Below are 26,720 nucleotides of genomic sequence, written 5' to 3' on the forward strand. Positions count from 1 at the left end.
GTTTTCCTGGAAAAGCAAAATACAAGAGATCACTTGTTTCAAAACCTCAGTGAACTGAGCTATTTGTTGGCATCACGCCTGGCACCTTATTTACATGGTCCTGAAAAAGAGGATTTTTGTGAGAATTGTGAAGGTGGGCAAACACCAAGCTGAGAATGGGATGGAGACCACAAGAGTGTTTTGCTGAAGAGGAACTGATGGACTGATGGATAGGAACAAAGTTTCTAACGTAGTTCAAAGGGGAGCCATCGTGAACCTCTTATGAAACACATGTAATAGCTCTGACTAAAGGAAGAGCAGGGAGTTGATGATTGCTGTAGGTATCAGAGATAATGACACCACAGAGGGTGTTCTCATAAACAGAACAAAACAAAAAGGCAGAATTTAAGAGCTAAAAAGGGTTATGTACAATGATGCGCAGTACAAGGATGCACACAGAGGGGATGAAACAAATTGTTTCTCTAAATGAGCAGAAATTATGGTTTGGAAGTAATGGAAGAAAGTGAGGGTACATGGGATACCTACAATGCAAGTAACTGAGCATGTGGGTAAATGACAGTCTATAGAGTAAGGAGTTTCTATGCCCTGTAAGCTGAGTTACCTGGCTCGACCACAAGTTCTTAGCAGCAATAACATCTTCACATAGGACTTCATCTATTCTGCAGATGGTTTGTATGAATAGCTCCCATAACAAAGCTTCCTGATGAAGGTGCTGGTAACAGAGCTTGAGCAGAAATAAACTGCAGTTCAGGTTCTAGGTGAGGGTTGTGGATTTTTATCTTGCTGGTTCTTTCAGATTTTATGGAAGGAGTGGGATTTTCTTTGTTTATTTTTATCGCTGCTGGGGGGGGGAGGGGGTTGGAAGTAGATGATCTTTGAGGTCTCTTCCAACCTAAGCCATTCTATGATTCTACAAGCTGAGCTCTTGAAAGAGAGGAGCTGCTACGTCAACCTCACCTCCCAAAGCAGACACCACCTAGAGAACACTATTATTCTTTCCTCCTGCTACGAGACACAGATGCCCCAAAGAGGAATCTGTAAACCCCCTGAGGAGAGCTGCTTGAAGCTTAAATAATGCTTTTGGGCAGCAGTTCCCACAGGCAGAACGGCTGCAGAGGACTCCACAGGAAAGGCAGCAAGATAGCTCCCTAGGAGTGGCAGGGAAGAGAGATTACAGATATTTCCTCTGTTTGTTACTCAAACAATATAGAGACTTTGCTTCTCTCCTAGCAGCACTGCAGAGCTGCCCTCTATTCATGCACAGTGTGCACCCTGCTGTCCTCAGTCCCCAGTGGTGACCCAGGGAGGTGGTGGGTGCCCCATCCCTGCAGACACCCAAGGTCAGGCAGGATGGTGCTGTGAGTTCTGATGTAGCTGTGGGTGTTCCTGTTCAGTGCAGGGAGTGGGATCAGATGGCCTACAAGGGTCCTTTCCAACCACTTTATGATTCCATGAGGATGGATGGCTACAGTGCTGTTTCTCCTACCTGTTTTTCACTCTCAGTCTGGTCCCACAAGTCCTCTGACCCTTCCTTGCTGCCCACATCCTTTGCACAGGTGGGTAGAAACTGTCACAGGTTGGAGCACATCAGGAAATCTGTCTTCTTTTCTTCTCTTGGGAATTCTCAACTTGTCTGAAATAAAACAAAATAATGTAAAATAAAATGGTCGTCATGCTATGGGAGCACTTCTGATCCAAGACAGAAGTGAAGGCCTTCCCAGTTGGGCATTACCAAGACTGCAACTGCTCAGAAATAAAACCTTTCAGCAAAACTGAAATTTCTCTTGAAAACAAACAAAGAAATAAAGAAATAAATCTGTTAATTTGCTAGGAAGGGGATAAAAATGCCCCAAATGATCTCTCTGGGAAAATGGTTGGGTGATTGGGTTTCTTCTCCCTGCCTGACTGTCCGGCTCCATATTTTGTCTGCTTTTATTTAGGCCTGCGATCAGTTTTCTGCAATATTGAGAGCAGCTCCTGCTCTAATGAAATAGGGAGCTAGGAGATATGGTTTAGTGGTTTGCTGTAGGTATGGTAAAGGGAGGACGGTTGGACTAGATGATCTTGTAGGTCCTTTCCAACCTTGTGACTCTATGATTCTATGATCTTATCTGCTCGTCCAAGGGGAGCCTCACTGCTGGAAGGGAACTGTTTGACACATTGAATTAGATGGTAAAAGAAGCTGTTTCACTCAATACTAATTAGATTAGCACTGAGTGTAAATTAAAAGAAAAAGAGAAGCTGATATCTCTTAGAGAAGCTCAACACCCAGTCAGATTTAAAGGAGCCAAGAAGGGTAATTTCTGGATTATCTTTTTTTTCTTCTCAGGATTCCTATTTTCCTACGAGTCTGTAATTTTGAATCACCATTTTCCACAGAATTGGACTTTTCAGCAAAAAGGAATTTTTCTGGGTTTTGCCCAATGGTAACTGCAGAGCGTAGGCACTGCTGTTAATTTTCATGTTCTCCGGGGATCCTGCAGTTTACAATGGTGTTTAGTGTGTCTGTGGAAATTCATAAAGAATAAGAGCTATGATCACAGTGTTGCTACCAAGTGAATATTATTGTGGATGCATCTCAGTCCTGAATCTCAGCCCAACAGCAAAGGGGGTGGTGAGGCCGCAGCACTGCTGGGTGTTGTGTTGTGGTGTGGGTGCCTCATTCCTGGAGGTACCCGAGGCCATGGATGGGGACCTGAACAACCTGAGCTGGTGCTTGATTTAGTGAATGGCAGCCCTGCCCGTGATCTTTGAGGTCCCTTCCAACCCAAGCCATTCTATGATTCCATGATCCTTTGATTCATATGTGCTGCCTTGGTCCCCAGACCATGAGAGAAGCAAATCTCCATCAGTTTCACAGCTCCAGAACTGATGTGTGAGTTCAACCACCGAGGCCTTCACTCTTTGCCTTTGCCCAGACATCAGCAAACCCCTCACTGTTAAGAAATTGTCTTGTTTTGTTGCCCCACTTCCCATGAGGGTTTGACTAGACAATGTTTACACTGAACATCCCATACTGCAGGCTGTACCTTTGCCTTAGTGCTGTGCGATAGAGACAAGGCATTTTATCGCCTACCCACTCAAAATGGAAGTACATTTCTGAGCTTAAACAGCCAGCCTGTTTGCAGTAGCGTATCACCCATGCAAATGAAGCCAAGGCTGTCTTCTCCCTTCCTACACATCTCCAATAGATGGCATCCGTGGTCCCTTCTCTGTTATTTTGGGACCACCATGGCCACAAAGCAAACAAAGTCAAAGCAATTACAGCCAAAACCTGCTGTACCAACCTGTAGAATGTGAATTGCACCTTGAAACTCTTGGAAGTGGGGTAGAAATTCATCTCAAAGCTTTCTCCTGCCTGATGGATGTGCCAGGGTCTGGAAACGAGGCATTTTCCTTGCAAGGCCATCTCTGAGATCAAAATCCATGTTTTCTTGTTTTCAAGCAAGATCATACATTCAAATACCATTTATTTTCTTCCTCTATCTAAATCAGAAAGGACAGATCATTTGTTCTTCCCACACACTCCATCCTTGCAAAGCAGGGATGAGTGAAAATAAACAAAAGTAAAGTGTTTCTGGAAGTGCACTTCTTATAACAGCCTGCACTGCTTGCTTTGTCTCAGACATGACCTACAATAGGAGAAAAGTAGTCAAGAAGCAGTGGAGGACTATAAGACATGACATAGTGAGCACTGCCTGTGCAGCTAGGATGCTTATTTGCCATTATTCACCTTGGGGAATTATGTGGCCTCATCTGATAGATCTGCACTTAGAAGTATGGGCAGTTTGTTCCTGGCAGACCTGCAGGCAACCTTAGCATCTCCCTGTGTGCCAGCTGACCAATAGTTAGGCAGGAGTTGGGCTCAGTGATGCCTGTGGATCCTTCATACTCAGGATATTCAACAATTCTGTGGTGACTTTCTACATCCCAAGACAAATAACCAATATCCAAAATAATCTTAATGTTGTGTGTATCCCCAGACCAGCAGGAAACACTACAAGGGGCTACAGTGAGCTCTGTATGGTAAGATCATGGGATCAGTTTGATCACCAAGCCCAACCCCAACCCATCCCACCATGCCCACTGACCATATCCCTCAGTGTCACATCTCCATGGCTCTGGAACACCTCCAGGGATGGTGACTCCACCACCTCCCTGAGGAAGATATGCAACAGGGTAGCCAAGTATAGAAATGCAACCAGGACAGTGTACGCTCTAATCCTTGGCTGTGTTTCCCCACTGCGCCTCAACACAAAAAGACCATTTACGTTGTTCCTTCACTTTGCAGAAACCAAAGTTTTTATTGTTGTGCATTTCCAGCACAATAATACCAGGCCCAGCTCAGTGATGTCAGTTAAATACTTATCCAAGCTTCAAAGGACTTGGTGGCAGATTGGTGCCAGGAGGTGGCGGCTCTTAGGGTCACCTCAAACACATCTTTGCTGTTGAGAGGTGCCAGCACTGGGAGCTCACGAAGCAGAACATGCCCAGTCTCTGTAGGAGATTTTATGCTTTTGACTCGTTTCTGGTTCAAGTATTCACCTGAAAGGAACAGCAAAACAAAAGAGAAGGACATCATGGCGTAAGGAACTGTCAAAAGCTTTGTGTTCTTCCTCAGGCTGTGAAAAATCACTGTTCATTAGAAAGAAAACACTTGAAAAAGCTCAAAGACAGTGATGCATAAGATGAAACAATTCGGTGACAGAACTGTCTGATTATTTCTTCTATTGTTCCTTAGAAAGTACCTTTGCACCAGCTCCAGCTTTGTGCTGCACATGGGTAAACTCAACCACACATGCTTTAATCTCGTGTTCTTAAAGGCCAGCCCAGTGGTGGGGTCACCATCCTTGGAGAACCACAGAGATGTGGCATTGAGGGACGTGGTCAGTGGGCATGGTGGGATGGATTGGGGATCTTGGGGCTCTTTTCCAACTGTAATGATTCTAAGGTTCTGTGTTGTCCTTCAATCACACCCCGCCATGCTGATTTCCAAAGCAGTTGTGGATTTTCCTGCCTGCTCTGTGCTGGTAATGCCAGATGAGGAAGCCAGCACAGACCTGCATCACTTGAAGGTGTTGGCCTGGAGAGTTTTAAAATACAGCCTCTGCTTTATTTCCATGTATTCATTCCCTCTTTCCAGGGAAATAAACTGGAAAAGCGGCTCTCTGCCAACATCTGAAGAGTGAGCAATTCTTCTGCGTCTCTTAAATTCTGGATTCCTGCTGAGTGCTTTATAAAATAAAAAAGTTTTTTTGTTTTTCTTTAAATAATAAAATAACCTCCAAACCAACTCCCTGCTTTCCAGCCAAGAGACTCCCCGAGTCTGGAAGCCTTCACAAGTAAAATAAAAATGACAATTAAAATGACTTCTCAACCACGCTCTGCAGGAGAAGGCTGCAGAAGGGCTGCCACGATCCCATGCCTTGGCCAGCTCTGTGAATGCACGTTGCTGGACTGCCATCCTGCTGATCCCACATTGCTCATGGTGAGGTGAGCACCATCTAGAGCAAGGTAGCTGCATGTCCACCTGAAATTTCTCCTCGTTCTCCAATAGTGATGCTATTGTCCAGGGATGCATATGGCCCAAGGGCTACACCCAACCCAATGGGGCTATTTGTCAGCCTTCTACCATGCAGCACAACCATGGTGAGGACATCATAGATCAACTTGCTTTGGCCCAACCCATGAACATGCAGCTACACCTCAACATAGATATCTGTTCTTTGCTTTTTTGTGACACACATGAAGATCTAATCAGAAACAGCGCTATTTGGAACGGACATTTCTTCTTGAACATCTGCTGCCTGCATTCTTCCCACATGGTGTTTGTATTCCATGCCCCCATCCACCCACACAGCGCTGGTACCCACACAGGGTCACAGCCGTCGCCTCTCATCTAGGCTCGGCTGATGCAAATTTGCCTTTATTGCACATGCAAAACAACTCTCTGCAAGAGTATTTTTAGGTCCTTGGCCAGGTCAGCTCTTTCTAAATCTCGATTCTCTTTGCTCTCTTTCTGCTTCTGGGAATGGGCAATAAATGACTGGCTTACCTTAGACTTATCTAAGGTAACACTAAGCGCCCACTCCTGTCTCATCTAGCAAGAGTCCCACAGCCACCTTTATTATCATCCTTTGCCTTCTGCAGAACATTGATAACCTCTGGTTTGGGTAGAGGTGGGTGGGTGGAGGGTCACACTGTAAAGTAGACCCAATTAACAGCCATAGGCAACTGGAAACATCTTTACCCTGCGGCAGTGCAGACTCTTACCCCAAAAATCCACCACCATCTTCTGCAGCTTCCCGGTGCCAAGTCCCACTCCTTATAAAAATCCCATTTTGAAACCATTTTCCACCAATTGGGGTGGTCTCAGTGCTGGCATGAGAATGAAACGTTGTGTGCTCTCCGGGTATGGGGTCGGCCACCTCCTAAGTGACACCAACCCAACACCAAGAAGGGGAGCAGGGGGAGACGATGCAAGAGGAAGCTGTGGGTTCTGCACCCCAGCAAAGGGGATGAGTTTACACTGAATCTCTCCTCTTTTGCAAAATAGATCTTTTTTTCCTCTCTCTCTTTTTCTTTTTTTTTTCTTTTTCTCCCCACTTTCAGCCAAATACTGGGAATTTTCATTCCAAGAATAGGCTCCCATTCAGCTGGCAGCTCTATTTCCCCCCCTTATTATTTCCTGCTTGATCAAGAAAATTTTCAATATCGGGAGATGGAACTTAGATGAGTGAGGCAGAAACAAGGGATATGATGCCACTTAGTGGAACATAGCTAGATAATAACCAAGAACAATATTCCAACATCCACGCTGCAAATTACTGCTCATCTCCGTGAGCTGCTATTCTTATTCCTGATGTGCACTGGAGATTTCCCGAGGTACCAAGTTAAGGAAAAAACCTACAAAGCAGCAAAAGGTGCCCAGAATAGGAACAAGGCTGCAGCAACACCCAAACCTATGGGCAGCTGCAAAAGCTGGCAGGCAGTCAGCCCCCCCTGCCCTGCCAAAGCTTGGACACTGATAAGAGAAAGTCTATTCCCTCTCTCCTATCTCCCTGCAAATACACTCCAGCCCATATGTTGTAGAAGTGCCAGGCTTTGGTTGGAGGCAGCAACCTTAGCACACTTGCCGGTGCTTTATATTATTTTTAGCCCTCCTGACATGAGCAAGGTGCAAAAAACAGAGCCATCCTTGTGCTGGCACATGTATATAAGGGATGGGGCTGCTGGGAGCTGCCTGCCTTCTGCAAGCAGTGGGGAGCTGCAGCCGGGTCGTGAGCAGGGTGAGTAGAGACAGACCCGTATGGGCTTATTTTCCATCTTTTTTTTTGCCATTCTTCTGCACAAGTTCTCTTGGCTCCATCTATTTCCTCACATGCCATGTCCCCACCTGATGGGGATGGGATCTGGCCTGGCTCTTCTCTTCCAGCCCCTCTGATTCTCCCCATTCCCTGACCACCATCACCTCCTCCCCCCGGCCCATGGCATTCTCCATCCCCTCTGCATACCCTGCCAGGCCTATTCCTATAGGAGGATGCTGCAGAGATGGCAGGCAGCCTCTCTCTGCTCCTATTGTGGAGATTCTCTATTTGACCCATGATAGCTCCCTAAGCAGCCACCGTTGCAAATTTCCATCCTCCTGACATTGAAACTGCACAGAGCAGCCGGTGATAACACAATGCTTTAAAGTGACACTCATGGTCAGGGCAGTTCAGGGACAAAGTTGAGAGCCTGCTGATAGCACAACCATCCCCTGAGTTCTTCTCCCATTTAAATCAGAGCAGAGTGCTCTCATTGCCCCCTGCAGCAGCAACTCAGGAATGAAACAGCACCTCTGAAGCTTGTGTTTCATGGGTTAATGTGGTGGTATCACCGGGGTAATGCTGAGTGAAATTTGGGGTGAAAAATAAGAAAGCAGCAGTCCTCTATTCTTCTCTTCTCCAGCTACCAGTAAGCAATGATTTAGGGACTTCTGAGATGGGCTGTGCCTGAAGGATCCAGTTTAAGGCAAGGGGAAAGAAATCTTCAGAGAACTCAAAGTGATGCTTCTGCTTAAATTGCTTTTAAAGCCCTAAGTGTATGAGTGACACAGAATTGAAATAAAATGTTTGGTTTCATCCCCTTCTCCAATTTTAAGATAAGACCGAGCACATGGGGGATGTCCATCTTCTCAGTCCTATGGGTTATTCCACTGTACACCACAGCCCCTCTTGGCTCCCATCCCAAACACAAAGGCATCACAGGGAGGTGTCCTCAGAGTAAGAAAGAAGGGTTGAGGCAAAACTGGGCTTAGCAAACCAACCAGTCTCCAAGCCCTGACAAAGCAAGTAGAGAAAGGCTGTAGCTCACAGAACCTGCTGGGATTTATTTCTTGAGTAGGTCGGTGCTGGTTCACGTCAGGTAATGGCCATGAAGGGCTCAGAAGTGGCCTCTTGTTCCTCACTTAGAAAGTGGCAGGTGAAATGCCTTTGTGCCTGTGACAGCAGGCGTCTGCGCATGCACAAGGACAACTTGAATGTGTCAACAGCTGGGCACTAACAATTTGTCTCTTCAGGCTGGGACTAAACAGGGAATATACAACCTCAACAGGCAGTAAAGAAACCCCACAGCAGCCCTGCAAAGACACATATCCCATGCACAGGGCATGGAGGATCTACCTAGGGTACAGCATCCCGCTGGGGCATCCTCTGCTTTTGAGCATCCAACACCGGATTAACCCATTGCTGTTGTTGACATGGTCTTATATATAATACATGCATAAATGAAAAGAAAAAAATAAATGGATAGACTCATAGAATCATTAAGGTTGGAGAAGATTTCTGAGATCACCATGTCCAACCCCAACCCACCTCACCATGCCCACTGACTACGTCTCTCAGTGCCACATCCCCATGGTTCTGGAGCACCTCCATGGACAGCGATCCCACCACCTCCCTCAGCAGCCTGTAGTTGGTGAGCATGGAGTGTTATCCCATCTGCATGAGGCTGTCCTACACTCACAAGCCTCATCCGAAGCAGAGAGAGGAAAACCAGGGATGAGTGACATCTTGCTTTCCTGGAAGAGCGAGGCCAAAGCCTGGTGCAGATGTTGAAAAGCCAGCATGGGAGAGGCTGGATGAGGAGAGTGACAGTTCTGGGCGACACTAAGTGGCTCACAGCAGGCTCTGCTATTTGCATGGCACAAATAGTCATTTTGTGATTAAAAACAACAACAGCAAATGGGAGCTAAACCAAGATAAAACCAGAGAGAGCTGTGCAAACATTAAGCGCACGTGAGAGCTGTCTCAGCCCACAGCTTTAACCCAATAACCCTATTAGCCCTGGATTGCACCTTCTACTTTGTCACCTGTTTTCCCCTGCAGGCTTCTCACTCATCTCAGCTGTATTTCAAGTGCAAAGTGATAAAGTAAAGGGTTACGGTATTTCTGCAGACCCTGAGTGGCAGAAGCAAATCCCAGCAAATAAAGAACATTTTGGGTGGAATGTTGGGGAAGAGGAAAGATTTGCTGAAAGATGAACCCCTTTGGAGCACCTAAATACTAATGACATTAACTCCTTGGTCTCCTTGATTCCTGCTTCTGGGGGCAGGGAGAAATGCTATATGACCAGTCTGAGCTGGGCTTTTAATGTCCCTTCCAACTCAATCAATTCTATATTCCTACTTTTGGCTAACTCCTGTTGACCAAATCCCCATTCACTGTAACTAACTACCCAACCATACTGACTGGTGGGCTTCTTTTGTACAAAACCCATCTGCTTTTCCATCCACAGACTTTGTGATTTCTTCCTCTCTTGACCACTGCACGAATGAAGACCAGCCATGATGGAGCCAAGCCATCCAAATCCCACACCATCAAAGCCAAAGAGCTGATTCTCTCCAGGAATGGGGACCACCATGAAAAACAGCCCACTCAAATGACATCAAGATGGACCCATCCTAAGAGCCATGAAGGAAACCCAGTGCCATCCCAGGCAGATGACATCTTGCCTGATCAGAGGGAAGCTCAGATGTCAGATGTCTGTAATGGCAACGTTAGCCTGGGAGATGTTTCTAAAGAGATCAACCTCAATAGCTCAGAGAAAATCCCCAACCAGGACAGCAATGCAAAGAGGAACAAGTATGGGGTATTAAAGAAAGTCTCAAAAGTGAGAGATGAGCCAAAGGATTCCCCATCCAAGGATGTTTTCTTGTTTTGGGCCAACAAAGTTAACAACAGCAGTAAAGTGAACACCTTCCCAAAGATACTGCAGAAGTCATTTGTGACTGCAGGAAACTCCTCTCCATCTCTCCTTCCCCAGGAAAGACTCAGCTTAGAAGAAAAGAATCAGACTGAAAAACCCCAAAGAAAGACCAGAAGAGATCTCTTCTCTGACACTAAAGTGTTCAGCCATATAGACACTCACGTCCTCCATGTGAGCCAGCAGGTAGGTCCTGCAGTCCCTCAGCAGATCCATATTCTAATGTTCAACTTCTAGCATATGTTCTGATGACAAGATGGTGCCTATTGACCTCAAGGACCTGTGGGGTGAAGTTGTCCTAACTATGTCTCTGTGCCAGGACACCAGGCAGGACTGTATTAGGTTTCTACATGGAGACCCTTCTGGAAGGGTTCATTGAGGAGATAAATGGCCTGTGTGATACCCCAAGGCAGGACAGGCTGTGTTGACCTAGAAGGGTGACCAGGGTGCATAGAAAAACTGCCAGCAACAGCCACAGTCAAGCTGTATCCAGCAATCTCTTTATATCTGTGGCAGCCTGAGTCTTATTTTTCTCAAGCAGGAGGCTTCAGTTGTGTTCTTATCTCAGTCTGTGCCCTGTCATATGATGCTCTCCCTTTCTGGGTGCTTGGGAGCCCAGAAGGAGAGCACCAAACTTCTTAATTCCTGTTACTTGAACCACACACTGCTGCTGTAATTTCTTCCCTGGGGGCAGCACAATTTGTCTGGGCAGTGAACTCACAGCTTACACATCAACTCATTAGTGAGAGTGAAGAGGTACAAGGAATAATTGTGCTCTTCGTTAGAGTTGAAACCTGCAATTTCTACCTAGCCCGAGGCTAATATCCCTCGGGAAGAAGGATGCTGTGGTGTTTCAGAGTCTACCTAGTCTATTAAAAGGAGAAGAGAGGGGGAGAGAGGTGGAAGAGAGGAGAGAGAGGATAATAAACAACCGAAAATACCTGTAAGGCAATAGGAAGCCATGGGAACAGCTTATTTCCCTGTTTATTCAAGGTTCTTGCTGTATTAAAATCTGATGAACCTGGCCTTTTCCCCCTTTTACAAGGGATTTACAAGTGTCAAGACCAGCAACAGAGCAGTTCACTGAGCACTACACCCCTGGTGATGGATGCTGCTTTGCTGGTGGTGCCCTGGCAGATGGGAATGTTTCTCATCTCCCCATGTATCTCTTCATTGGAGATTTGATGGAAGACCCCGGGCAGCAGAGATGCAGAGCTGGACCTCTTTTATGGACACCTAGGAATAGCCTGGGGACTGTTTGAGTGCACCCACACCAGTGCATACTCCAAATATCTATGTAGAGCCAGCAGTTCTCAAGAACTGAGAGGTTCTGACCCATTCAAGAGTCTTAGGAGTATTTAGGACCAGGATTACCTGGGGATCTCTCAGTCTGGGACCTAATTTTGCCATTTCTGATTGAAACAGAGTATCATAGGCTGAATTTTGCACCAAGATGTGCCAATGGGGAAGCAGGTAGCTAGTTATCTAATGGATGTGTATGTTTTTTCTTCCTTGGGAGTAATTATCATTACTAGTTTGCCCAGCAGCTGCCCAATCATGACAACCTCATAATAGAAATGCAAGGGAACAGCAAGAGCACTGTCATTTTAAAATAATTGCTCTTTAGGTGCATCTTCATTTTTAAACTCAGCATCACAAGGAAAATATTTGGCTGTTACAAATGCAATGTTTCCCATACACAAAGAAAGAGATTTCCAGCTTTGGTTGGGGCAGGAAAGTCATTGAGGAATGAAATAGCAGGGGCAGGAGGTTGTGGAATTGAGCTGAACTAAATATAGCCCAGTGGAAGAAAAATCTACTGCTAAAAACATTTCTGCTAGCACAAAAGAGGGAAGAGCCCAGGAATGTGGATGAGTGAATGGGAGGAAAGGGGCAGAAAGTCTTTCTTTGGATTAAGAAACAGGTGAAATTGTAGTGGTAGAAGCAATTCCTTTCATCCATTTTGGGGAATTAATTTGAGTGCTTTTACAATGTTAAGAAGAAGAACTGAGCCACAAGGATGCTTATCCTCTGCAAAAATAGACTTGTAGAATTGTACAAGTTGGAAAAGACCTCTAAGATCGCCAAGCCCAACCCATCCCCACTGACCACATCCTCATGGTTGTTAAATACCTCCAGGGACAATACACTGAGATGTTATTTGGTGTGGGGCTGGAAACTCACATTCTCCAGTTCTATGTTGCAGATTTGCACCACTGGAGAGTTAACTATGACAAGACTCTCTGGGCAAAGAAATAGGAAATGCCACCTTCATTTCCTCCAAACAGCAACTCCAGTCCTTAAGATCAAACATAGGAAAATGGAGAAATGTTCTACCATAAACTATGTTTCTGGATTTCCAGTTCTAGAGGGAGAGAAGTGAAGCTTTGGGGCCTTTGTGATGTACCTTTTCCTTCCAGCAAGCCCATCCTGTCAGCAGTCACTGATCCATGCAGTTATGACACCAAGAGTGCCTTTATCTCACCTGTCCTCTCCATTGCAGCTGAAATCAGGGCACACCAGGATGTCGGTCCAGGCCATCGTTCCCCTGATCACAGCCAAATCCCAGAGCAAACTGGAGATGCTGCGGGCCATATGGTTCTGGCTTTGCCATAACATTGGTAAGTCTGGTTCCACTGTTTCACAGTAACATGGTGGAGCTGAGAGTCTCTTCCTTGAATGCAAAATCCTGGATTGTGGCTCTTTGTGTCCTGCAGAATAGATTCTGTAATGTTCTTATTGCAACCACAAATTGAAATATTCCCTTCTCAGCTTTGTATAGGTGCCTGGGATGGGAACTTGTTGCAAACTGAGAGCCTCCATTCTGCAAATGGCACCTGATTTAAGGCACTGCCCACTGTGTGGGCACCAGACCCAAAGAGACATCAGTAAAGCTCTCAGCTTCAATGTGTTGGAGGGCATTTCCCCAGTAATGCATGCATGGTGCAAATTCAAGGAAACTGAGCTATGTTTGTAGCAGTCATCTGGGGACACTGGAATCTCTGCACAATGCAGTCACTTCGTGCTACTTTACCCTACTACATCCATGTGTGCAAAACAATATGACTGTCACTGTACCTCACTTTAATGGCGCAACCGCTGTTTACATGAGCTGCAAACCCAATTCCCCCAAGGCTTTAGCAATTCTTTGCTCATATGGGGAATTGTCAAACTCTTGAATAATGATTGGGAGAAAAGCTGTCATGGCTTCCAGGGAGGGTAGACAGAGAAACAGTGTTGGGCAGGAGAAGGAATGGGATCATTTTGGAAATAATAAGTCTTTACGTTGGCATGAAATTGGGTGGTATTCTCCCTTTCCTAGAATATGATGTGGATGGCTTCCTGGGGCTCTCTCAGAAGATCCACACACCAGAGCAGGTCCTGCAGACGGGGAGAGCTGTGTGTTCTGGCTATGCTCATTTATGCTGGGAAATGTGCAGGTAAAACTCGCCTTGGGCTTTCTCCTCCTGCCCCTTTGAAGATACGAGAGGGGAACATAAAGATAGGATGAGCACTACCCCACAAATGACATGGAATTATAGAGCATCCCAAGTTAAAAGGAACCAGTAAGGATCACTAAGTCCAACCCCAGGCTCCACACAGAACCACACAAAAATCAGACCATGTATCTGAGAGCACAATTCAGATTCTTTTGAACTCCAGCAGATACTAAAACCACTTCCCCACCATGTCCCTGGGCACAGCAGCTGCCTCTCTTCTTATCTGCTTGGATGGAGGAGCAGATACGAGTTCGGCAGATCAACCACAGAGATACAAGGAATGAGGGCTTAGAATGAGCAGGGGGGTTGCTGAAGTATGAATTTGACCAACATCTGGCACAAGCAGAGCAGAGCCTTGGCTTTAAGGAGGTTGTACTTACCATGGAAGTAGGGCTGGTTTCCAAAAACCAAGCACCAAGCATTGTTTGGTGTGTGATTACCTCCCCTATGGTCTCTCCATGGCAGGGAGGCAGGTCTGAGCAGCGTGGAGATCCCAGGGTTCGGCCGAGGTCCATGCACCCATGGAGGTCAGCAATGTCAGCAGCAGAAGAGCAGCCACATGTGGAATGCAGTGCAGCTGGAAGGACAGTGGTGGCTGCTGGATGCCTGCTGGGGTGCGGGCACTGTGGACACAGAGAGCAGGTTGTTCGTGCCCAGGTGAGACAACCTCTCCCCCTCTACCTCTGGAGACATGTTTCTCATCACAGGTGTACAAGGCTCAACCTGACCTCAGAAATGGCCACCCCAAACCTTTTAGTAGACCCTTACCTACCAGATTCGCCAGGCCTTGAGCTCTCATTTCAGGTGCATCCCCAGACACCGCTTGCAGATGGTCCATTTTTTACCACAGTGGTTGATCAGGAACCTCATGCAAAAATAGACAGTCATAATACACATAAACACCCACTACATCCAATGCCTCATTCTTTGAGCTGTGGTAGCAACTTCTCAGGTGATAACCACCTCCACTCCCCACCGACTTATTGTCATTTGTGGTGAGTGTCACTTCTGACACAACAAATACTTGTTTTTACAGCAACTCCGCTCTGATGTGGCTCTGCACGTAATTACTTGAGATTTCTTAGCCCATGCTAAGCCAATAATGACTCTCACAGAGGTTATTTGTACAATTTAATAATTTCCATTAACTACATTATGGGACTGAGGTTTCTAATTCTTTTTTTTTTCTCCCTAATAATGCATAATGAAATAATTGTGGAATTTCTAGTAGGTAATTATCTCGCTGAGAACAGTTTATAATGCCAGCGAGCATGGACTGCTTTTAACTGAGCAGAAGCAGACTAAAACATCACCTATGGCAACAGGCAGAGATAACAGCTTCTTGTGGGTCCATCCCCTGGGTGATCTGGTCCTGGCTGGGCAGGTTGAATGTCAATGCTCTCAGAACCATCAGATCAACAGACACAACGTGGCTTCCCACCATGAACCCAACACAAGGGCGAAGGTTGACCCATTCAACATATGCCTAAGCAGAGGTGGTACCTAGAAGGTCAGGTTGAGCACATTCAATTTGTGATGCACCTTTCTTCAAAACAAAACAAAATATGGGTAAACTCTTGGGAGAGGTCACAGGACTGGGTATGTGGAATGCAAGACTATTAACTACGACCACGTAGTTAATCTGGAAAGTCTAAATGAAAGCTTGGCCCTTCCTCACTGATGCTGACTCCACTCTGATGGTGTGGAAGCCCCCTTCTTGTACAGCAGCACATCATTATCACTGCCCTGGATGCAAAGTGTTTTCTTGCTCCCTTCACAACACCCTCTTCTCTCACCTTGCAGACACGATGATTTCTTCTTCCTCACTGACCCTGAGCACTTCATTGAGACCCACTGGCCGGAGGACCCCACGTGGCAGCTCCTGCAGCCCCCCATCTCACAGGAGGACTTTGAGCAGAGAGTGTTTAAAACGTCAGAATTTTTCAGACTTCAGCTCTGCCTCCTCTCTCCAAACACTTCTCTCCTCAGAACAGGTAAATCCAAGTAATATAAAACCCAGCTTGCTTTTAAGAAGTCCAAATTGAAGATGTTTCTCATTCAATAATGAACCATCTGTTGACCTTTGAGGTCCCTTCCAATCCAAGCCATTCTATGATCTGTCTATTTTTAAGCACATGTTTAACATCCAGTAGAGAGCAGAGGAACATATTTAAGCAATTTCTGGAGTCATGGCCATTGTGTGATACTGTGATTAGCAAACTGGGAATTAGGATTCATAAATCATAGCTAATGGAGCCAAATCACTCAGGCCCTTTTGTACATGGCTTTTCCCCTCTAAATTCACCAACAGTAGCTAAATAGTTTTAAGATACCTGAGACACAATCCTCATTGTGTTCACCAGATGGGGAGGGACCCTCCCAGACAAAACACGGCCTGAAACAGTCACGTCCCACATTCTGAAAGGGAGGTGGAGTTGTTTTTCCTTGAATGTAGTTTTCTGACAGCTTTTTTCAGGTCATCGTGAGAGATACATGTATTTTTCGGACACATTTTGTACATCCATTGCCCTCGATGGTTTCACGTGCATATAGATTTCTCCTGCAGTTTAGTTTATCAGTAGAGCCAGACAGGAGATAAAGCTATCTCAGATTGTTGTCGGGCTTACAGAAAATGAATGTACAGCAAGGCCCACCTGGAAGATTTTATTATTTACACAGAAGAGAAAATCCTCCAATATTCCCAGGACACCGGACACTGCTGAAATGGGCTGTTGCTACCTTTGGAACAGCAAAAAGCTTGCACAAATCCAGTGAAATTGGGAATAGTCGAAAGGTTGGCTATACCATTATGCAGAGGACTTACGGTTCCTCTCCATTGCAGAAGCCCAGAGTTAAAGAAGAAGACTTGGTCATCTTCTACCAAGGGCCATACAGCCCCAGAGTTTCCGGGGGGTTGGTATTTGGGCCTGTCCTTTTCAGTATTTTTATTGATGACCTGGATGAGGGCTTGAGTACACCCTCAGTAAGTCTGTATATTGAGACCAAGTTGGCCAGGATTGTTCAGTCTGGAGAAGAGGAGGTTCAGGGAAGATCTAATGGCTGTCTACAACTACCTGAAGGGAGGTTTTGTCAAGGAGGGGGGTTGACTTCTGCTCTCATGTAACTAGGAATAGGACTAGGGGGAATGGCCTCAAGTTGCACCAGGGGAGGTTATGGTTGGACACTAAGGAAAAGTTCTCTGAGAGAGTGGTCAGGCACTGGAATGGGCTGCTCAGGGAGGTGGTGGAGTCACAGACCCTGGGGATGTTCAAGAAACATTCAGATGTTGTACTGAGGGATGCGGTTTAGAGGGAAATACTGGTGGAAGATGGATGGTTGGACTGGCTGATCTTGGAGGTCTTTTCCAGCCTTGGTGACTCTATGATTCTAAATGGAAGGATGGAGAGGCTGAAAAACCTCTTTCAGGTCCCAGCCACAAGGGAGCTCCAAGGCATGCAATCAAGTAACACAGAGGTTGTAGCCTCAGAGGAAAAACAGGAGATCAACAGCCCAACCGGTCCCTTGATCTGCATGCCAAAGTGATAAATTGCAGAACATGGACTCTCACCAAAAATCATTAACTGTGGTAGAAAAGCCCAAGGGGAAGAATGAGGAAAAATAAGTATTTTGTTATTCTCTCTCCTCCCTTTCCTCAGTTCTTCATAGCCAAAAGACATAGGAATGGAGCCTAGCAGATGCTGAGGGCTTTGGCCCTTGCTGACCCGCTAGATGCCATGAACTAAAATTTCCAGGGAAGAATATTTAAGGGTACAAAGTAAAGCACATTCCAGCACACCACTGCTCTACATCCCCTTGGAAATCCTGCCCCATAACCATAGAATTCACTGGCTGACCTGGACTATAGGCACAGTTTTCCTGTTTTTCCCTCTAAAACTCAGACAAAAAGAGATTTTCCCATTAGAACATTAAAAAAACCTGCCAACTCTCTTTTTTTTTCCCCAGTGATTTTTTCATCTTGTGGAGGGAACAGCTTTCTTGGGCCTAAGGCCTAACTTGAACAGTTTAACCATTGCCATTAGCCTCGACATCCAGAGCCATATCAGAAGTGTGCTTAAAACACCAAATTGCAAACCCAGATTGCAAACAAAGGCAGAAGTCTGCTTTTGTTGATGCAGAATTATGATTACATTGATCTTGGTCAATGGAAGGAAACCAGCATCTTAAACATTCAAGACAATCCGAGTACAAAAATACTCAAGATCTTTGGTGCAAAACCCATCTACTTTCCCTTGTTAGCTACTGTGGATCAATTCCTGCTCGATCGCATTTGAGCTGCTCCCATCTCTGTAAAACACTGAAAAGCTTTCAGCCAGGATTCCTCCCACAGACCACTATCTGATGGGATCTGGATGGGGAACACCTTATAATGGGACCGGACCTGATTTTCAGGAAATACCTGGCATCCAGCCTCTGTAAACTCAGCCCCTTTAATTGGTGACATGCCCTGAGTCTTTAGAGTTGGTAAATCATAGAATCATTAAGGTCCGAGAAGACAGCTAAGATCCCTAAGTACAACCCCAGCCCACCCCCACCATGCCCACTGACCATGCCCCATAGTGCCACATCTGCATGGTTCTGGAGCACCTCCAAGGACAGTGACTCCATCACTCCCTGTATAGCTGTGCCAGTGCCCTGACCACTCTTTTAGAGAAAAGATTTTTCCTAATACCCAACCTGACCCTCCCCTGGCACAACTTAAGGCCATCACCTCTCATCCTAAACTGCAGACATGGAGGGCATTTGGTCCTATGGAATTAGAGCTCTGTAATACTTGTGTTTACAGAAAGGCAGTCGTCGGTGGTGTGCTGTAGATACTAGAGTGGGAGAGGGGCAGAGAAGACTCTTAGACAGAGCTTTGAGAAATTAGAAACATGCCTGTGCTTCAATGGTGTTTTTCCCCCCCCCAAACAATTAATACAACATACATTGACCTCCTGCGATGCTGTGGGTGCTGACATGGGAACCCACCCCCAGCTTCACCTGGCCTCCCTGAAAACCAGGAATTTTTAGCTGATGGTTTGAATTAACCCAATAAAACAAACTAATGTTTGTTTTAAATGTAGCCATTAATTATCTCCTTGGGTCCCCTTCCCGAAGCAAAGCGCTTTGCTGGCTTCCCTATCTCATCATCGCTGGCTCTGCTGCATACAATGTTCTGTTCTTTTCTTTCTTCCTAAAGATCCTAATATGATGCAGCCGGCCAGGCCAGCAGCTTCGGAAACTAGCATAGAGGGAATTTAATAACAAGAAAACCTGCAGTTAATAAAGTCTGTCATCAGTAATGTCTCCACTGAACGTTTGCCAGGAGAGAATTGTTTGCACTTACTGTGTGAGCCAAGTCACAGCTTCAACAGGCAAGGCACAAATAAAACCCAGCCTTCCCATTCTTTTCACGTCTCTGTTTCAACCTACCAAGAAATATCTGCTGGGTCAAACAATGAAAAAATCCAGATACAAACGAGGGGGAGAAGAGGGGTGGCCAGAAAAAGTTGCCCCATTATTCATTAGATTATGAAACATGTTTCGCAATCCAATAATTAGCAAGGGATGATTTTTTTTCAGCATGAAAAAGGAGGCTTTTGTCATTTTGTGTTAGCACCCCAAACAAATGAACATCGCGCACAGCGCTGGTGCTGATACCACCCCCGGGCTCCCACAGTGCCATCGCTCCGTACCGCTCGCCTCTCTCCAGTAAAAATGTTGTGGTGAGGACGGGACGACGCGGAGCAGCCACACTCGGGACATGAGATGAGTCCCCCCTGGGTGCTCAGGGCCATGGGGTAATGAGGAGCAGGCTTGATTTCTACAGACCTTGAGGATGGTGGGTTGGAGAACGCATCGCGGTATGCCAGTGTCTGGGAAGCATTCTGAGATGCTCCAGGGGCAAAAGAACTCAACGTCTTGCTCTCTATGGTGGTTTTTCTCATCCTCTCCCCTACACTTAAGAGAAATAGGGTACAAAATAACATGAAAGTAGGGTTTTATGGCCATGCAGCCCCTGGTACATCCCAGTACATCAATAGGATGATATAGCTCACCACGTGCTGAAAGCAGCCTGCTGGTTAGATGGCCCCATCTTCTTTGAGGCTTGAGAAACCTTGCCCTGTCCCTACTGCACAACCAACCAACCAACCACCCTTTCTGCCCAGGAGCAGATGAAGAGTCTTTGGGAAGGTTTCTTGCACTAAGCAGTAGAGGGCAATGGGAATAGAACAGTCTCCCCTGGGCAGTGGCCAGCAAATGAAGCTGCTGGAGCTCAAGAAGCATTTGGACAATGCTCTTAAACACAGGGTTTGAATTCTGTTTGGTCTTCTGTGGTTGGATTTAGTGATCCTCACTGGACTCTTCCAACTTGGGATAGCCTACGAAACAAAGACGTGGCACACATGGAGTGGGGACAGCAGTGACTCTGCTCCTCCATAGGGACTTGTCCTGGAGATGCTACAGTTTTGGGTACAAGCACAGGCTCAGACCAGCTGAAAGCTGGCACCAGATGGCAATACCAACACACCCCTCCTGGACCTTCCCTTCTCCTCTTCTATCTAGTTAGGGCACACTCCAAACCAGAAGCTTGTATATGTTTGTTATTTACAGTGAGGCCAAAGTTTAGACAGATGTTATAGTTATTATGGGGGGGAACATCGAAATCACCTAATTCCTAAAATGTGGTGGCATTGTGGGATCTCCCACCAACCAGGCTGGGAAATACTGATCCTCCCAGTTGCTTTGTTGGATTGACACCACAGTAGAAGGCCTGCAGCTTAGAGGAACAACACCAGGTCAAGAAGCCATGCAATGATAACCTCCATATAGGAAGCTAGATTTATTGTGAGCGTCTCAGGACCCAAAGTACAATTCTCTGTTATTCTCTGCAGACCTATTATCAACATTTCTTTTTCAACAATGATAGAAAAATGGTAGGAGCTGAGGAAGGATCTCACTAGGGTCCCTTAACAGGGTTAAAATGAGAGGGAGAAACAGGTCTCAGCCTCCTGCACAGATAATTTCAGTCCATACCACCAAAGACCTGGGTCTGAGATACAAACGTATTCCACTGCTGATGAAGGATTGTAAAAAGTGTTTTGTTTATCCTCCTACAGCCCATGGAGAGGCATCAGTGACACTGGGGAGCACTCATCCAACTGAGTTCACCTACCAGCTCTCCAAACTCCAGGGCACTGTGACCAGAGAGGATGTAGGCACTGCTCACGGGATGATGACGGTGTCTGAGAACAGCGTGACTATCAAGGTGATTCCACCAACCAAGGGGCTGTTTGACCTCATGATCTTTGCGCGTCATGCCGACTCTCTGGACACTTACAACTGGGTGTGCTCCTATCAGATCCTATGCCTGGAGCCACGCAGTGGGGAGGAACTGCCTGAAAACCCTTTTCATTTCTGGGGCCTTCACCAAAAGTTGAGAGATTTTGGCATTGAGGAAAGCAGCTACAAAGGGGAGCTGCTTGTTGCTCCACAGGGGACTTTGCTCTTGACTTTCCGGACATCCCGACCCCTGCTTGCCAGCTATGAGCTGGTGAATAAAGACTTAGATTCCACTCTGAGCAAGAAATGTCTGGCTGCTCAAGCTGAGGACAAGAAACTGAGTTGCCACGTACTCTGCCCATTCCAGGGTTACTACCGTCTCTCTGTGTTTGTGAAAGATTTAGGAGGTACCTCCTTCAGGAACACAGCCAATTTCCTCATTCGTTGCTTAGGACCTGTCAACCAGAACGAGCTCTTCCCCTTGGGGCTGAGCATGCACTGTGGGAGTGGGATCAGCTCCAGTGGCTGCGGCCTCTCCAACCCCAGCCACTCCAACCCCATCATCACCACCAAGATGGGCAAGTGCAACATCACCTTCCATGCACGGGCTGATGTTGAGGTCGCCGCCAGCTTGAGCAAAGACAAAGTCAATAACACTGAGTACCCCCTAGAGAGGTACGTGCTGGTTACCCACCTGAAGTCCAAAGTCAGCGTGTGCATTGTGCTGCCTGAGCCAGGCATGTACAAAGTGGGGCTTTACGGGAGAAACAATGACCACAAGGAGTTTGTCCATATTTGTGACTACATCGTGCGCTGTTTCTCAGAGCTGTGCTGGCCTCCTTTCCCCAAGGTCTACAGCTCGTGGAGGAGAGGGTGCGTGCTGCTGGAGCCACGTACAGGCCTCCTCCAGGAGCAGAGCTGGGTCCACTTCAGAGTGAAATTGCCAAAAGCCCACAAGGCTGTTGTCCTTGGGGAAGAGAAGACGGTGCTACAGCTGAACCCCAGCTCTGTTTGGGAAGGGGAGGTGTTCAGCGGGTCAGAAGGGATGCGGGTCCGACTGGCTGCCAGCTTCAGCCCGTGCTGCTCCTCCATGGAGGTCCTGCTGGAATTTGAGGTGGGATGTAGCCCACCTGCCTCCTTGGGGCGCTCAGGGTAAGCTGGGTGCTCTGCAAAGCATGTAGAAAGCCAAGGGAGGAAGCAGAAGCTCTTAAAACTGATGGACGTCGAGACAAGGACAGAACTCCCAGAATGTTATGGTACATCATGGGGAGTCGGGGTGTCACACGCAGAGCTCCTCTTCCCGCAGGATATCCAGATACTTGCTGGGGCCTCCCATCCCTCTTAGAGACCTTACTGCCACGTAAATCAGGACCAACATATGGAAGGCTCCTAATATTTTGCTTCTGTCAGAGGAAACCATTGTTCAGCTTCTCTACAGGAAGGATGTCTCGCTGCTTATTACCAGCTTGAATAATCATTTGGAATGCTTCGTTTGACATTTATTCAGGAACTTGGAAACCACACGGTTTCTTTCTCTGGAGAGGATGACAACAACAACAATTAATGAAAAAAAAAAAAAAAAAAAGAGAAAGAAAAAAGCCCACACCAGAGCCAACAGCATCAAAAAATGTAAATATATAGTAAAGAAAGGAGGACCTCCTTGCAGAGGAAATCTGTGCTTGGGCAGAGGAGAGAGGAAAGGAAGGAAGGACATACTGTATTTTATCAACCATCTCTTCAAAATATCTTTCAGGTTTTCGTTATCAATGCTGACAAGTAGATATGCTCTTAAGAGCACCAAGGGCTTGAAATTAAGAGAGGGAAGAGGCAAGGAAGATAATCCGCAGCCAAAGCTTCTAACTGCAGAGTGGAAAGCATAGACAATTGCTCTTAGATTCTGGAATCATAAACAGGGCATGGGCAGGGTCCTCACAGCATCCAGGGGAACACATATTTGTTGTCTGAAGAAAACATGCTATAAGAATCTAAAGTAAAAGGCAGGAAAAGCAATTACATCATCTGGTGCTTAGAAATGGTGTTACTGTCGAGATAAATTTAGAGGCCACGGGCTGGAAAATATGCTGTAGAAATACTTCTCCATGCTTGCAATGGGGTTTCTGGCTGCAATAACAAAGAACTGCTGGTTAATTTTGGATGCTGCACAATAGATGAGGAAGGGAGACTGTTTTCTTCAAGTCCAGCAATTTAAATTTGACCTGTAGCAAAAGCTGAAAGAGATCTGAACCTGGAAGCCAGGCAGCACAGCTGATGTGCCAGAATCTGCATTTCATAGCAAACTTGCTGGAACCACGCTGATGTGTTGGAAGATTCCTGGGAAGAGCAAAGTCCAAGGGTTGCTCTGAACAAAGGGAAGCACCTGCAATGGCAGGCACAGGAGAAACGCTTGCCTGCATCTCTAAAGAGCAATGTAAGAAGCACAGATCCCCCTCTTCTCAGCTGTAGTATTGCAGCTCCCTGTTATGAGCTCGTCAGGGCTCTCCAACCTGTACATTGCCCACGGATAGCACTGCTTGTGAAATTATGCCTGCAGAACCAGCAAACTCTCTAAGACTGATGCTTTTTCTTTATTTTGTGGAAGAATTTTGGCACAGCATACCAAAATGGTCGACAAGAGAAATGACTCTCAGTCCCCGCTGCCATCTTCCCCTCCAGGGAGAACTCAGCTTTAATTAATTCCTCTTAATCCATCATAACGAGGTCCGGGTTAGAGTTACCTTGATTTGGGGTCCAAACGAGTTATGTCAGCATATAATTACCAGAGGTGCTGAGAATTTTAACCATACTCCCACGGGGGATTTTTTTCACTTCAAGGATCTGAAGTCAATCCTCTTACATTTCCTTTCTACGCACGCTTGGGTACAGCATGCAACCCATCTTAAATGTCACTCTGATTTAGGTGTACGTACCTCAAAGCCCACACCCCCAGCTCTGAGTGCCTTTACAATAAGCACCAGCAGCCTCTCCAACAATAACAGCCCTGGAGCAAGCATCACTCATGAAAAAACAATGGGAAGAGAAAGAACGCTCCTGCATGTCTCTCCTCCTCTCACTCCCTCTGTCCATCAGGATTAAATGAGGTAAGGATGGATTACAACACATACCTGCAGCTACAAAACATGCCTAGCTCTGAGCTAACTTGGTTCAGAAAGTCACTGGGAGGCCTCCAGGTGTGCACGGAGCTGTGGACAGCATGAAGACAAACAGAAGAGCTGTGCTCAGCTCTACCAGCACACCAAGAGGATCCTGCACAGCCAAAGTCAAAAGAAGGTAATACCAGGAACCTGAAACCTCCATACCAAAAAATGCTAACTTCTATGGAGTCGTGAGATGTCAACCAAATGTGGTATCCAATCTCTTTGCCTTTACACAATTCCCTGCGTCTCATCTGTGTTAAACTGGTCAACAGGGTGAACCACATGATGACTCGTTTAGTTCATCCTATGAGGCTGTAACAGTTGAGGTGCCCATACATTGTGTGTGTTCTTCAGCTTCTCGTGCTGCTCTTGCAGCTTCCATAGCAAGAGTAGGGCCAGTCTGCAATAGGATAACCACACTGGGATAGGAAGTGATGACTTCAGAATCATACTTGTTGGAAAAGACCACTAGGACCCCAGCTCAGCCCACCATGCCCACTGACCACATCCCTCTGTGCCACACGTTCATGGCTTTGGAACCCAGGGATGGTGACCCCATCGCTCCCTGTGCAGCTGTGCCAGTGTCTGACAGCTCTTTTGGAGAAGAAATATTTCCTAATATCCAACCTGACCCTCTCATGGCACAACTTAAAGGGAGGAGGAGGTGATGAGCAGAGCATTTTGCAGGCATCAGGACAGAGGATTTGCAGAGATGGAGACTGATGGGAAAGCTGCAAATAGCATTTCTATAATGGTAGAGATTAGCTCCCGGGCAGGCTAAGCACCAGGCAAACACATCTCCCAAATCCCACATTATTAAGGATTTAAGCTACCAACCCATTCTACCAAGCTGTCCAACCATGGGCACCCTGTTAGCATTTTCATGAGAGCAGCCAAAGATGTTCCACCTCCAGGGCTGTGAAAACAAACAGCCACGGGACATGAGCAGGACAAGAACAAAGGAGAGAAGGAACAGTTTCTCATTGTACCAAAGAGCTGAACCCTTGAACAGACTCACTGAGAGCACTGGAGTGATGCTAAAACCATGACATCATATTTCCAACACTTTTACTTGCTGTACCAAAGTCTTCATTGTTGTGTCTCTGCTGCTTTACAGCCTTGGGAACACTGCGTACTCAGTCTATATATAAGGAAAAGACCTCTGCTATCAGCAATTCTGCTTACCATAAATAAAAGCACGGTAACCAAGGTTACTCAGGTTTTGCTCTTGTCATTTTTGTTCCCAGAGAAAGCAATGTTCTCCCTCCTGCATATGGTGGTGCATTGACAGCAGCCTTCCCATGGAGGATGGATTTAGGCTCCTTTTGGTGGTACCCACTGACAGGACAAGGGGCATCAACTGGAACCCAAGAAGTTCCACCTGAGGAGTTCTGAGCTGAACTGCATTTGAGGTTGCACAGGGCTGTGAGCAACCTGGTCTAGAAGGAGGTGTCCCTGTCTATAGCAGAGTGGTTGGAATTAAGTGATCTTAAATGTCCTTCCAACCCAAACCCTTCTATGATTCAATGACTGCACAAAGGATACATGTTGGTTTCTTGTTGTTTGGCACTCAGTCCCCCATGTCTCACATTATTCTGATGACTCTAGCTATCACCATGCTTCCTTTCTCCTGTGCCCACCCTGTTCCCCCACGCTGCCCACAGCATCCCATCCCAGGCTCAATCCTTCTCTTTGACCTCTCTGCGAGCCCAATGTGTTCCCAGGAAAGCTTATTGTTAGAATCTGCTCCCACCTATCTTAACCAAATAAACAGCCGCCAGCGGAAGGGACACCCTTCCCAAACCAAGTCAATTTCATAACAGCTGTATTCTATTCACTGTGCAGCAGTGATTTTAATCTGCAGCACAGACCCAGAGTGGGCAGTGGTCCCTTCCCAGCTCCCCTTGCCTATTGTAGGGAAATCTCCCCCTAAAGTTATTTCTCTGTTCTTGCAGCTAGAGAGAGAAGACATCTCCCATATCAACCCTGCTCCATCATAACCACCATGGCAAGGGATAAGTCCTCAAGTAGGGGGACAAAGCAGCCTTTGGGCAAATCAATTTGGTTAGGGGGTGGAAAAATACATCACTAAACATGAGAAAGCTGGAGCCAGCTCTCCTGCATCCCTGCCCTGGGCTGGACCACCAGCTGGAGGCACAAGAGGACACGAAAATGCTTTAACTAGATGATCTTTAAGGTCCCTTCCCAATCTAAGCCATTCTATGTTGACTATAGGGCTGCTGGGTGGTGAGATACTGAACAGGCTGCCCAGTGAGGCTGTGGATGTTCCCTCCCTGAAGGTGTTCAAGGCCAGGCTGGATGGGGCTTTGAGCAACCTGGTCTAGTGGGAGGTGTCCCTGCATATAGCGGGGTGTTGGAACTGGATGATCTTAAAGGTCCCATCCAACCCAAACCATTCTATGGTTAATTCTATGACTTGGCTTTCTGCCTTCCTTCATCTCCTTCCCATAAACTAAGTGGAAGCCTTCCATTCCCTCCACAGCACCTTCTCACCTGTAAGCACTGATGCAGATGC

At 46.5% G+C, this 26,720-nt stretch overlaps 1 protein-coding gene across 2 annotated transcripts; it reads left to right on the forward strand.

Moving 5' to 3' along the window:
* Positions 1–7,187: 7,187 nt before the first annotated feature.
* Positions 7,188–25,402, forward strand: LOC107314097 (kyphoscoliosis peptidase-like). Of its 2 annotated transcripts, none has more exons than XM_015862982.3 (7): positions 7,188–7,289; positions 9,778–10,431; positions 12,749–12,866; positions 13,568–13,685; positions 14,211–14,402; positions 15,549–15,739; positions 20,867–25,402. In XM_015862982.3, the coding sequence occupies exons 2-7, from the start codon at positions 9,814–9,816 to the stop codon at positions 22,183–22,185; spliced, it is 2,556 nt and encodes an 851-aa protein (XP_015718468.2). In that variant the 5' UTR covers positions 7,188–7,289; positions 9,778–9,813; the 3' UTR covers positions 22,186–25,402. The 2 variants fall into 2 exon arrangements, with proteins under 2 accessions (XP_015718468.2, XP_085402037.1); XM_085545911.1 differs by lacking the exon at positions 20,867–25,402 and adding an exon at positions 18,946–19,127.
* Positions 25,403–26,720: the final 1,318 nt, after the last annotated feature.

This window comes from Coturnix japonica, chromosome 4, assembly GCF_054131305.1.
Source record: "Coturnix japonica strain WE chromosome 4, WE-NBRP24, whole genome shotgun sequence".
NCBI classification, from domain to species: Eukaryota; Metazoa; Chordata; class Aves; order Galliformes; family Phasianidae; genus Coturnix; species Coturnix japonica.

Bases quoted from the DNA above. Each gene is read 5' to 3' on its own strand.
- LOC107314097 (XM_015862982.3), top strand. From the start codon at position 9,814: ATGAAGACCAGCCATGATGGAGCCAAGCCATCCAAATCCCACACCATC. The intron at 13,686-14,210 runs GTAAAACTCGCC...TCTCCATGGCAG, and splicing joins TTATGCTGGGAAATGTGCAG to GGAGGCAGGTCTGAGCAGCG. The intron at 15,740-20,866 runs GTAAATCCAAGT...ATCCTCCTACAG, and splicing joins CACTTCTCTCCTCAGAACAG to CCCATGGAGAGGCATCAGTG.